General features: G+C 38.3%; 1 protein-coding gene across 1 annotated transcript; it reads left to right on the top strand.

The window, feature by feature from the left end:
- Nucleotides 1-1,059: 1,059 nt before the first annotated feature.
- LOC149833807 (V-type proton ATPase catalytic subunit A) lies at nucleotides 1,060-12,577 on the top strand. Its single transcript, XM_090011033.1, has 20 exons — nucleotides 1,060-1,316; nucleotides 4,139-4,265; nucleotides 4,403-4,458; nucleotides 4,544-4,600; nucleotides 4,714-4,825; nucleotides 4,950-4,987; nucleotides 5,059-5,160; nucleotides 6,323-6,379; nucleotides 6,462-6,533; nucleotides 6,621-6,722; nucleotides 6,805-6,867; nucleotides 6,950-7,082; nucleotides 8,536-8,642; nucleotides 9,264-9,458; nucleotides 9,552-9,638; nucleotides 9,780-9,884; nucleotides 10,325-10,422; nucleotides 10,579-10,657; nucleotides 11,997-12,085; nucleotides 12,195-12,577. Exons 1-20 carry the CDS (start codon nucleotides 1,239-1,241, stop codon nucleotides 12,307-12,309), a joined length of 1,872 nt encoding a protein of 623 aa, XP_089867159.1. The 5' UTR covers nucleotides 1,060-1,238; the 3' UTR covers nucleotides 12,310-12,577.
- The last annotated feature ends 841 nt before the right edge of the window (nucleotides 12,578-13,418 follow it).

Raw genomic sequence — 13,418 nt, 5'->3', positions numbered from 1 at the left:
CATAATTTTAGGCCCAGACCTGTTAGGTACCCAGCCAAAAGGCCGGCCTGATGGGCCTGAGTTAATTATTAATTTTTTTAATAATATATATATATATATATATATATATATATATATATTTTAAATTAACTATTACATAGTAACTTCTATAACTATTACTATTTATCTAATTAGTTGCATGAAAACTTGCTATTTACCTAATTAGTTGCTTGGGAACTTGTTATTTGTTAATTAGGAATTAGGTTGTCTAGAGTTTTTTCTCAATCACCTATTCACACTCCTTCAACCTGCTGCAAGTCCTCCATTAAGTAACCAACAGACCGGAGCACCAGCAGATGGATGGAGCAAGTCGACATACTTGAGCGCGAGTAAGATACTGGGCCGCTGTTTTCCGGTAGGGGTCTGCCTAACCCCAGCTTGCCTTTCACAAAAGAAAAAAAAATATTTTCGATAAAACTTTCCTGAACAAATAAAAAGGACTCATGAGCCATGACTGAGAGCTCCAGTTCGTTTATAATAAGGTTTGGGCTGAGTTAGGCACAACCCGACCCGCTTTACATTGGCCCATTGGGCTAATGAGATGGGCCATAGGCTTCTCTTCAAACCCGAGCTTGTTAAGAACTGGGTCAAAACCCGACCCATTAGTAAGTGGAACGGGCTGGCTCGCTCGATGCCCACCCCTAATGATGGTTGTTCACTATTTGACAGTTTCTAAGAAAAGTTTGGCTTATATTTAAAATTACACAAATGTGTGGCGCATATTTGAAATTAAGAGTAAAAGGTTGGGCCTAAATAAATTTTATTTTTTTTAATATCTTCGCTAATCTGCAGCCATTTGAGTTTGGAGTACATTTCCGCGACAAGCAAAACGCCCCCTGAAAGTCCAAAAACACTATCTCCCGTGCAAACATCATCTCTTACGTGGCGACATCCTACGGGAACTTGATTTTTAACTGTTCACCTTCGCCACCCCTATATTTTTTTTATCTCTAATTTCTATTTTTTATGTCCTTTTTTTCTTAATTTACTCTCTCTCTCTCTCTCTCTCTGTCTCTCTTCTGGATCTGTTCCATCTCTACTATAAATATTTCCAATTTTTTATTTTTAGAATTTTACATTTTTCTTCTCATCCTTCGCGATTTCGGAACCCTAGGTCTTCTCTCGATCTCGTTCGCAGTCATCATCATCTTATTGTTGTTTTCTGTCGTTGATCCGTCGGTCTTCGGTGGAGAGGGAAGATGCCGGTTGCTCACAGCGATCGCATGACGACGTTCGAGGACTCCGAGAGGGAGAGCGAGTATGGATACGTTCGCAAGGTGTGTGGTCCTTTCTCTCTGCTTTCCTTGATCAGCAGGTCGATTTTTTTTTTCGTTTTCGTTTACCGATTTTTCGGCGCGTTCTTGGCTGAATTCGCGTATTTTTGTCGTTCTGATCTGTGGAAATGTTGATTTTTGTTGTTCGGATCGTTATGTTTTTTGTGGTCGTTTAGCGGATACGTAAATTTGTCTGGAATTTGTGCTCCATCTTAGGGTTTTAGGGCTTCGTTGGGTTTTGTTTCGTTAGTTTGATTGGAGTTTGGATTCTCGACTTCTATTTTGCTGTTCGGTTTGATGCATGCGTTTTCCGAGTGGGTGTATGGATCCGATGTGGTTTTTGGTGCGACATGTTGTTGGTTTGTGTAAAAGGAATAAGACGGTTAAAATCGTTGATTGTTTCATAAAAAAATCGATTTTTTCCTTCTTAATTTGTGATTACTTGAGTTTGAAATTGATCCAGAATCTGGACTCTACTGATTATCTTTGCCCGTTGAACTGCATTCTCGATGGATCTGGATGATATCCTCGTTGATTTTTTTTTATCGGCTTAGTTGTTGGTGGTTCATACTCTATAGTTAGTTGTAGGGATTCACCAATACTGTCACCGAATTAAGCAGAATATAGAGACACTGTCACTTGTTATTGATGGTTTATTATCGACAATTCACAGTAATCGTTTTCACTAATCTCGTAAATTGTTTAAAAGTGCTGTTCATGTAGTTTTTGTTTTTCAGTGCATCCGAGGTTATTGGAAAAGCTGTATTCCTTTAAACTTTCTTCTTCAGACTAGTGGTATAGTCGTATGGATAACGTGCACGTCTCCAATATGCCAATTACGGTTGGGGTTGTTGCTTAAGTATGATTCTTTCTGTAAACCTGAAAAGGCATATACTTCAGTAATTCAGCAGCCTGATAAGCTGGCCTACCTGCCTTTTCGGAAAATCAGAAGCCTGGTGGCACTAGAAAGAATTAATTGCCAGGGCCCCAGAGCTAAATTTCTTTTTTGGGGCAGTCCGAGTTTGTACATAATTCAGAAGATCTGTCTGCCCGCCACGATCTTTATCTTGGGTGACAATCAAACTTCGTTCTCCAGGATTCTGTGATTCAAATGTTTCTAGCCTTGGTGTTGAATGGTATTCATGCTCCAAGCACGTTAGACCCCAACTCTTACTGTGGTACCTGTACCCTGGTCACTGAAATAGTTGGCCCAAGGCTCGAGGTAGAAGTCAAGGGTTCAATGCTTACTGCTAGTTGCTACAGAGTCCAGTAAGTTGGATGATGCCTCGTTAGTATATTATTACCACCTCAAAAGAAAATCAAATGTTTGATTGCCAAGGTTTCATATTGAAATTGGATTGTTCCTCCATGATGTTCTATTATCTCATACTTTGTGTTTAAATTGGTTATTGAAAGGTGGTTCCATATGCATAAATGATCTGTGTCTGTTTGTTTGAATAGATGGCAACTATGTTTGGAATTACTAGGTTGAACTGGACTTTGGATATATGGTTCAGTTATTTTCCTTTTCTTTATGGGAAAAATCAAATACTATTAGAACTGACATTGGAAGTTTATACTGCATTATTACTTTTTTGAGTTCACTGTCCAGATTGAGAATGAAGCTGAATCTCTTGCTTAGTTATACTACCCTGGTTTGCAGGTTATGAAAGTTTTGTAATAATTCAAGAAAATATCATATGTTCAATTTCATTTTTATGCACTACAGTTGATTAGAGTGTTAGAATACATGAGCTTAAGTAAACTTCGTTTCATTGTGTATTTCATGCACATACTTTGACCACACCAATGAAAGATATGCAAATATGCTCCTTTGAGCAGTCTTGTGAGCCCAAGTCTCTTGAAAGGAAATTTGAGACTGTATTTGACCAGAAAATCCATGTCTAACAGTTACTAGCTTCAGTAGTTTGATTATTTCTCAGCTTAATGGGTCCTGTAGAATTCAGATTTTCCTACTATATAATGTGGAGGTCTCTAAACATCCAATGAGTTGTGAACTGAGTAACATGATTTTGATAATCTGGTTGATGTATGGCTCTTGGATTCATGACCCTTGGAGCAGTAATATGATGGATCATGGTGCTCAGTGCATTGGTCCATTCTAATAGTATCTACTAAGCCCAATGAACAAATTTTTGTTCAATGGTGGTGCTTAGAGTGTGGGTCCGTTCTAATAGTAGCTATTAAATCCATTAAACAATTTCCCCTTATTATTACAAGGGAACTATGATAACATATTATAGATGCCTTAACTTAGGTATTTCGAATTTGGTTTACTAGAATTATCTTCAGACTGGAAACAAGGCTGACACTTACAGAATTGTGTCTTTGTGACAACATGGTGTTACCTATGATAAGACCTTAAAGGGCATGGATTTTCATGTGCGTGGTTTAGGGATGGCAGTGGACCGGGGCGGGGGTGGGGGACAAGGTCTCCACCCCCGCCCCGTTTCAAAATCCGAACCTCCATCCCCGCACGGGGATGGATTTTAACCTCCATCCCCGTTTCATGTCCTCCATCCCCGGTTCAAACGGGGGTGAGGCGGGGCGGGGCGGGGAAAAGCATAAGTCCATCCCCGCCTCCATCCCCATACGAAGATAGATTTTAGCCTTCATCCCCGCCTCCATCCCCGTTTCATGCCCTTCATCCCCGGTCCAAACGGGGCGAGGCGGGGCGGAGCCCCGTTTGTCCCCCGGTCCACTGCCATCCCTAGCGTGGTTATTGTACAAGAAATATATTAGCATTTCTCGTGTATTAAGATGCTACTCTTTCCCAGCTGCTAATGTATCATGAGCTTTTGCAGGTTTCAGGGCCAGTTGTTGTGGCCGATGGCATGGGTGGTGCTGCTATGTATGAGCTTGTTCGTGTAGGTCATGATAATCTTATCGGTGAAATTATTCGACTAGAAGGAGATTCTGCTACAATTCAAGGTACGGGATTTAATTGACAAATCTGATCATTCTCTTACACACACAGACAAACGTAATGTATATGCACACACAGATGCATGTGTGCATACTTGCGCACACACACAGAAGGAAAATAAATGGTGCTTGTTGTGTTTCAGTTTATGAGGAAACAGCTGGATTGATGGTAAATGATCCTGTTCTTCGAACCCATAAGGTACTCAGCAGATCATGTATTAAAATAGAGGAGGATTATCCCATGCTGGTTCCACTGTTATCCTTATCCTTTTTTTTCTTTTCAGCCTTTGTCAGTGGAGCTTGGTCCTGGAATCCTGGGAAACATTTTTGATGGAATTCAGGTTCGTTCAAACTTCTGAAACACCCATGTCGCTGAAGTGTCACTTCTTTTACATATTCCTGCATTTTACATGTGAAGACCTAGAAGAATTCGATGTTCTCTTGCTAAATGCAGCGGCCACTAAAAACCATTGCTTTGAAATCTGGGGACGTGTATATTCCTCGAGGTGTATCTGTTCCTCCACTTGACAAGGATACTTTATGGGAGTTTCAACCTAAAAAAATAGGTAAAATTCACCAAAGAATGGTTTATGTCCCTTGTATCATATCTTTCATCAGTGGATGCAGCTTGTTAGGGATCATCCATGGCTGAACACTTCATATATGGCATCTCATTTTTCTTTGTTGCAGGTGCGGGCGACCTGTTGACCGGTGGTGAACTGTATGCTGTAAGTGTTGGTTGGCCTTTTATCACTGCATCATAAGTAACTCGAGCTGACTACTTCAAATTATACTGCAGGCTGTTTTTGAGAACAGTTTGATGCAGCATCATGTTGCACTTCCTCCTGGTTCTATGGGCAAAATTACCTACATTGCTCCTCCTGGTCAATATTCAATAATGGTTTGTTCAATTTCCTGGCTACAAGATTGTAACTTCACCTGCTACTTTTTTCCATTTCACTTATCACAGATATTTCTTTTGACTGATTTAGAAATGGGTCATGTTGATATTGATCTGTGTGTATGAGTTGGGGGTGGGGGGGTGGTGGGGGAAGGAATTTGGTGGTTCTGAACCATGATACCTTGCGGTGGTAGACACTCTTGTTTGCATGCATCTAGGCACCAAATGTTTTTACTCACGTGTTTAACATGGCTTATTTCCTGTTTTCAGAGGTTTTATCATGTCTAATATATATCACAAGATTCGATTTCTAAGATGATGAAAAATTGCTCAGTTCATGAATATACGGATGATCTAAAAATGGTATAAATTATAGAATATCATGTCAGAGTCAACTCTTAACTCATGAAAATAGTAAATATAACATGGAAAACATAATCCAGATGTTAGTTTTTGCTTTTGAAGATGAGATCTGTGTAAATCAAGCGTATACCACCATAAGCTATGGTGGTTCATTACTACAATAGAAGCACTCTATAAGTATATCCGTATGTATATACACATGTATGTATATGCATGTATATACATCCAAATTCATGATTGGAGGGACAATGCATACAGGATGCACTTAGAATTCTGTTTCAAATTTTAGATTTTGAGCAAGGGCCATGCCTCTATTCTAGATTTTGGAAGAATGAGCTCTCTGCTTGGAAATTACCCTCGATTAGGAAGAAAAGGAACTAATCTTGGTCAGTAGAGCACTAAATGAAAGGAGCTTTGCAAAGTTCTGGAAGGCTTGTTTTAGAAGAGTTGAAGTAATTTTGCTAAAATTATATTGGAGAAACTCAGTTTTTCTCTTTTTCCTTGTTTTTTGGTGGGTGTGTTGGGTAGGGGGAGGGAAGGGGGTGGGTGTGGAGATGGGGTGTAGGTGGTGGTGGTTAATGGTTTGTGGTTTTCGTAACATGGCTTCATCATGACATGGATTTAATGGAATCAATTGCTTGTGGACCTTAGGTTTGTGTAGGTTCCTTCGTGTATTCTGTTTGCTCCATGCACTTTGAAATTTTTGAAAGTTTACTGTCCTTGTTCTTCTTGTTTTTTTGAAGCTTCTTATGTACACCTTCTTCAGTTAATAATTATATAATATATTCTATTTTGCCAGGATACTGTGTTAGAACTGGAGTTCCAAGGTGTAAAGAAGGAATTTACTATGCTTCAGGTTTCAATATTTAACTTAACTTTAAACTCAGGTGTACTCAATTTGTGAATCCTTTAATTTATTTGTGGTGAACTTTCTGTAGACTTGGCCTGTGCGTACACCTAGGCCTGTTGCAGCAAAGCTTGCAGCTGATACACCTCTTTTAACGGGTCAGGTATGTAAATAAATTGGTTCTTGATGCATTTCTTGTGTCCTTAGCTATTATCTTTTCAACTTTTCTTACCAGTTCTTATTTCTGCAGCGTGTTCTTGATGCTCTATTTCCCTCGGTACTTGGTGGTACTTGTGCCATACCTGGTGCATTTGGATGTGGAAAGACAGTTATTAGCCAGGCTCTTTCAAAGGTAGAATTCAAGATTTTAGCATGTTGAGACTTTTTGGTGGATGGATATTAGAAATATTGCTAATGTATCTTTGCGGTGCTAGTATTCAAACTCAGACACTGTGGTCTATGTCGGTTGTGGAGAGAGAGGAAATGAAATGGCTGAGGTATTCAGTAGACATCATATTTGCATTTTTGCTTGATTTTGTTTCTGTGGAAGAAAACTGAATGTGGTAATGTTAATTCCAGGTGCTTATGGATTTCCCTCAATTGACAATGACATTGCCAGATGGCCGTGAAGAATCTGTCATGAAACGTACAACACTTGTTGCAAACACATCGAACATGCCTGTGGCTGCTCGAGAGGCATCAATTTATACAGGTATAAACTAATAAGTTGATTATTTGTTATCTTGAAAATAAGATGACTCCCCGTGGTTCTAGTGTCACAATAATTCATGAGGCAGATCTTTTGTTATATGTCAAGAAGTTTCTGTGGTTGTACTTTTTCTTCACTCAGCTATTTAACACTTCATGGCTTTAGGTTAAGTTTTTTTTTGTTTTTGCTAAATGTGACTGGCAATATTATGTTTCTTTCTGAATCACTTTATATGATTTAAAAATTTTATTGTATCTGCTGCAGAACCGTGTGATTCTGCAGTCCATGGCAAACAAAACGTGATGGATGAATCCAAATGAACAAACTTGTCATGCTTGGGAAGCATTTCCTTATAGTACTTAGTGTATCTTGAAGACATGAAATGTTGGCCATTTACATGCACTAATAAACTTGTGTTAAAATGATCAGAATTGTTAAAATATTAAGCAATAGAATGTTATTACTTTAAATAAATTTTGACTAAAATTCAAAAAGTTTAAAGTGATAAAGAAGAAATGTTATCCAAGAAAAACAGACAAAGAATGTTGAATAAAGGGAGAAAAACCAATCGGTTTGTGGTTTTTCTTTTTTCATTGATTTGTATGCTTTCAACTGAAACATATTGTTCTTTTTTTTTTGCTTCTTTGGTTCATTCAAGCGTATCTGTTCATGTAAGCTTTTGTGCATCTATGCTGCATGTACATGTGACTTTGAACTTCTTCAACTGAATGTTCGACCTGTGCGACTAAAAAAATGTTGCTTTTAATATATAAGAGAAATCATTATTCTCGAGTGTCAGACAGGCTTTAGCAACTATCATAATTTTATGCTTGATTTCTAGTAGGATTTTAGTGTTTTTTTTTGTAATTTATTTTAGTCTTTCGTATATCTATACTTTTATGGAGGTAGCTTGACGATCCAATTATTTTTGCAATGTAGACATTTGATTTTATGAAGATTGGCTTTAATATCACTGTTTTTTTTAAAACATATTTGTTAGTATACTTTATTAGTAATTTTTTTTTTTTTACTATGTGTTTGTGCCCACCCTAGTTTAGATTCCTGGCTCCGCCTCTGCATGGAATGGAACTCGTCCATAAAATTCCATGTCATGCTGCCAGTCGTATAGGAGGAGTTCTATAGAATTTAAAAGAAGTGAATGAGATCCTAGAGAAACTTCCATAACTTTGCAGCTGGCAACAAATAGCTCTCTGGACAATTAGTGATAAAATTAATAAGAGTGAATGATGATACTCCCACGTTCTATTGTAGATGGTTCTCTCTTGGTACTTTCAAAGATAAACTTTATTGTGATTTGTAAAATTAGACATTCTTTTCATTCTTTTGGTTATTTAGGAATCCTGGATTGCCAGTTTTTTCTTCCCTTGCAATGGTTGCTGACTTTTCTTAGACACTATTCTCTTAAATGTTATTGCTCTGAATTTGGAACTTGCAGGCATCACTATAGCAGAATATTTCAGGGATATGGGATACAATGTCAGCATGATGGCTGATTCTACTTCCCGATGGGCAGAAGCATTGCGTGAAATATCTGGACGTCTGGTGATTGCCCTTTCCTTTATTACTCATCCTCTTTTCTTCTCCGGGAAACACAACAAGCTCTGCCTTCATTTATCATGAAATGTGGTTGTGCTAATTTTTGTTCCTCAAAGTATCCAAAATAGTGTCAAATATCGTAACACAAATTTTCTAACAAGAATGATGGGAAGGAACATGAGAACTTGAGTGTAAAGTGGTTTTGTTGCTACCCCTACTGTGAATCTGGAATACTGTCAAGCTGTTAAGGAACTTGAGCTGCCAAGATTAGTGTAAACTTTAAGTATTGTATTGCTGATGACATTATAGCCTTATCTGCAGTAACTGAAGATGTTTAAGAAATGAAGATGGCAGCATTAAGGTGCTGCATGCTTTTTCAGGTTATTATGTTCTGGCATGCAACAACAGTTTTTAAAACAGCTAATATTGTTATTTTGTTGAGAAACTTAAAAGTAGGAGTTGATGAACCAACTATGCTGTTCATACTTCATATCCTTCGTGCCTTTTCTAAATTCATTGGCCTGTGCTCAAGTTCCATCGTAACAGTATATGTTCTTTTCATTTTTTAGTTTGGCAGCAAAGAAGCATAAAATTACTTAGCAATTTGGGATATTCTTTCCTTTTCAGGCTGAAATGCCTGCTGATAGTGGGTACCCAGCATACCTGGCTGCTCGGTTGGCATCTTTCTATGAACGTGCTGGTAAAGTGAAATGCTTGGGCGGTCCAGATCGTACAGGTAGTGTAACAATAGTGGGTGCTGTTTCTCCTCCTGGAGGAGATTTCTCAGACCCTGTGACGGCTGCAACACTTGGAATCGTTCAGGTGAGAAAGCAAGTTTGCTACTCGCTGCATCATGCTTGATCTGTCTTACTGCTTCGTCACAGGATTCAAAAGTACTCTGTACTTGTTTTTCAGGTCTTTTGGGGGCTTGACAAAAAGCTTGCTCAAAGGAAGCACTTCCCATCTGTAAATTGGCTTATTTCATATTCTAAGTACACGAAGGTTAGTATGCAGATAACCTGTAGCTATTCATCCTAGGGTCACCATGTCATTGTTATCTAACGCAATTCACTAATTTTGAATGCTGTTGAATATTTTGTTGCTGGTTTTAATTATGTTCTGCATGTCCCTGTCATATTGCAGGCATTGGAGTCTTTCTATGAGCAATTTGATCCAGACTTTATTTCCATCAGGACAAAAGCTCGTGAGGTTCTACAGAGAGAAGATGACCTGAATGAAATTGTTCAAGTAAACTATCTTCTTTGGTCTCAAAATGATTTGACTGGCATGGGCTGCATTTGATTGTGCTCTTTGTCCTCTTAATTTGCTCTTCTTGCCCAATCTGGGCTTCATTAGACACATAAGAGATAAGGTAGCATAAGCTATGTCACATAGGTATGGAGGCAGGTACAGGTATGGATTCGTAGGGAACAGCATGGATTATAAAAGTTCAGGTACATGTGTGTGTGTGTGTGAAGTGCCATGCATGCATGGTTGAAAATGACCCCAGATTACAAGAAGCCAGTCGGACTGGGATAGATCAGCTTTGAAACTGGCCTGACCTGTACCCATGAAATATCAGTACCTGTACTCATGTGATACCATGTCGACATAGGTATGACACCCCTCCTGAAGTATGATGTTACATAGATCATAATGTGAGGGCACTTTTTGCTTGATGTTTGCAGCTCGTCGGTAAAGATGCTTTGGCAGAAACAGATAAGATTATACTGGAGACAGCTAAGCTTCTTAGGGAGGATTATCTTGCTCAAAATGCATTCACTCCGTGAGTACCAAGATGGACTTATACACCCTTTGTTTGCACTTTCTTAAATTTTCTCTGGTTTGGTTGCTTATGTAATAAATTATATTTTATATTTCTTTGGTCCTTCTTATGTAATTCAGGAATTTAATTCTTCATGCTTCTCTGTTTTCCCCATAGGTATGATAAATTTTGCCCCTTTTACAAATCAGTGTGGATGATGAGGAACATTATTCATTTCAATACATTAGCAAATCAGGTATGAATTTGTCATGACCCTGTTCTATCTGTTTTCTTTTTCTCCCCCTATTCTGAAAGGCATGTATTATTGTTCATTTTCAACATGTAGATGTAACAAGTAGGGGTAATATATTGCAATTTTAGTTCTTCTGCTATAGCAAATGTGAGTACCACCAACTTGTTAGCTTAACGCTATAATCCATTGATTGATCTACACTTTCATTTTCTTCTAGAAGCACATAATTTAGTACACCTGCTAAAGAAACAACTTTGCACGAGCATCTTAGATGTATCCAATCATGTGTTAAAACTTTCTATTCTCATACCAAGTAACACAAAGGCATTGTCATCTATGTTAATTCGTTACAGAACAGTGTCTTCAAGTCTTGAACAAGCAGATAGGGCTTTCAGATTGCTGTGTGATCCCTTGCATGCCATCCATCCACTGTATCTAAAATAATCTTTCATCAGAAGCATCCATAGCTCTGAAAACTGTTGTTGTTTTTGTCATGGTCTAGCTTTAGACACATTTTGAGAATTGGATCTTACATAGGGCTTTTTAGAGTAGACATAAGCTGATTGATTCTGCCCATCATTAGAAATGGATGATGGTGTCGATGACCCCACCTAGGGGTTTACCTTGCAAGGTGGTGGGCCCATTAAGGGCACGTTTGGAAGAGAGAAAAATTCTCATAGGGAAAGAAAGTTTTGCCTATGAGAGTTTTTGATATGAGAAGTTTTTCAAAAGAAAGTTTTTCGCTTGTTTGTGTAGTATGAGAAAAACAGTGGAAAAATGAGAGAGGAGGGGCTCAATTCTCCCACGCTTCTCCTATGCTTTCCACACGCTTCATCTATTCTTATATGTTCTCACTCTATTTTTCATGTTTTTTATGTGTTTCCTCTCACCCTTCTCACTCACTTCCATGTGCTTTCTCTAAATTACAGTCATCATTTTTAGATTTTGTTAAAATTTTAATTCTTACACTAAAAAATCATGAAATTTAAGAATAATCACTTTTATTTTAGTTTATAGTTGCATTTTATTTCAATTGTCATTCAATTCTTATATTGTTTTTTTATTCCTCGCTTCTCGCTTCCTATACATTTTAAAATGCATCACTTCTCGCTTCCGCTTCCCATATCGTTTCCTGTTCCGCTTCCTAGTCTGGCAACCTTGGTTTCAAGTTTCAACCTTGCAAAAGCCTTCTTGAATCATCAAACTGGTCTATGTATCTCTATCTTCCCACGACTCTAGTTCCATGATTGATACAAAACTACCAAACTTTCCCTCACCGAATGCTGTTCTGCACTCGCTGCAGCTTGCATAGTAGCACTGACATTCTTGGAGTGATCTACAGGCGGTGGAACGTGGTGCTGGGTCAGAGGGCCAGAAGATAACATACAGCATTATCAAACAACGGCTTGGTGACCTATTCTATAGATTAGTGTAAGTAAATTAAAGAAAATTTTAATCTTTGCTTTTCACATACGCTACTATGCAGTGGCATCTTGAGAACCATGTGCATGTTCTGACAAAGCATGACCACTGCATGCAGGTCCCAAAAGTTTGAAGACCCCGCTGAAGGGGAAGCTGCCTTGGTCAAGAAGTTCAGCCAACTATATGAGGATCTCACCACTGGGTTCCGCAACCTGGAGGATGAATATCGGTGATTCGAGCTTCTTTTATGCACGAGAGATGGATCATGATAAGCTTGTATTGTTACCAAATCCAGTTTTTTTCCCCAAACCAAGTGAAGTTAGTACACCCGTGTTTTGTGGGGGTAGTTGGCTATTTTATTTTACATGGCTTCTATGGAAGAAAAAAAGTAAGAAAAAAGAGAGTTTGTCACTTGGATGAATTTAAAAGAACATTAGCATATTAGTTATATTTTCCGTTATTTTGGTTCTTCTGAATAAGAATTTTGAGCAGGTTGGTCAATTATGTTATGTGTGCTCTGATACGATCGGTTAAACTTGCAACTTGCAGATCCATATCATCTCTTCTTAGTGGTCGTTTTCCATAAAAACTGAGCCTTCATGCTGTCATTTGGCCCTTGGTTGTGGGCTCATCCAAGACGATACGCGTGCTCTACTCATAGGCAGATAACAATGCCAAAGAACTGCTTTTGGTTGGCAAGAGCCAAGGAACTTGGATTCCATAGGTTTTCATGGTTGATATCATGGTGTCCCATCTTTTTAGGCGGTAACTAACGGTATAGATCTTGATTCATTGTTTTTATTAATAGACAAATACAAAAAGGCCTGTGGAACTATGGCATGCCTCCTACTTTTTGCCTGGTTTACCGACTTGAACCAAACCCTGGAGGGTCAGGGTATGGAGATAAATAATAAGAGACCTGAGTTCGGACCAGAAGGTTCGATTAATACATGGACTTGGGTATAGTTTGTGAAATTTTATACCAGATCCAAGCTTGGCCTGAGTTCTGATTAAGACCTGCAATTTTTTAATATAAAAATGATAAAAGATATGGTTTTAATTGGTCTGGTTCATGTAGTTCTTAGTGGTATGATTTTTCTTACAGTGAATCTGATTAGACTCGGGTCTGGACTTAATACTATACCCAAAAAACTGAGTCCAAATCTTGTACGTCCTAACCAAACCCTACCGGTTGACACCTCTACTTAAGCTCCGTATTTGTTTCGTTCTTTTTCTTAAAAAGAGTCTCTCTTTCATAGGAAGGATGGTATCTTTCTTGGAAAGAGTGAAATAGATAATGATAAATATATGATGGGACTCACATAATAAATGCAACCACAAA

This window comes from Nuphar pumila, chromosome 6, assembly GCF_984573655.1.
Source record: "Nuphar pumila chromosome 6, dmNupPumi1.hap1.1, whole genome shotgun sequence".
Classification (NCBI taxonomy): domain Eukaryota; kingdom Viridiplantae; phylum Streptophyta; class Magnoliopsida; order Nymphaeales; family Nymphaeaceae; genus Nuphar; species Nuphar pumila.
The sequence above is the reverse complement of the archived record's forward strand: the minus strand, read 5'-3'. Positions and strand labels throughout refer to the sequence as shown.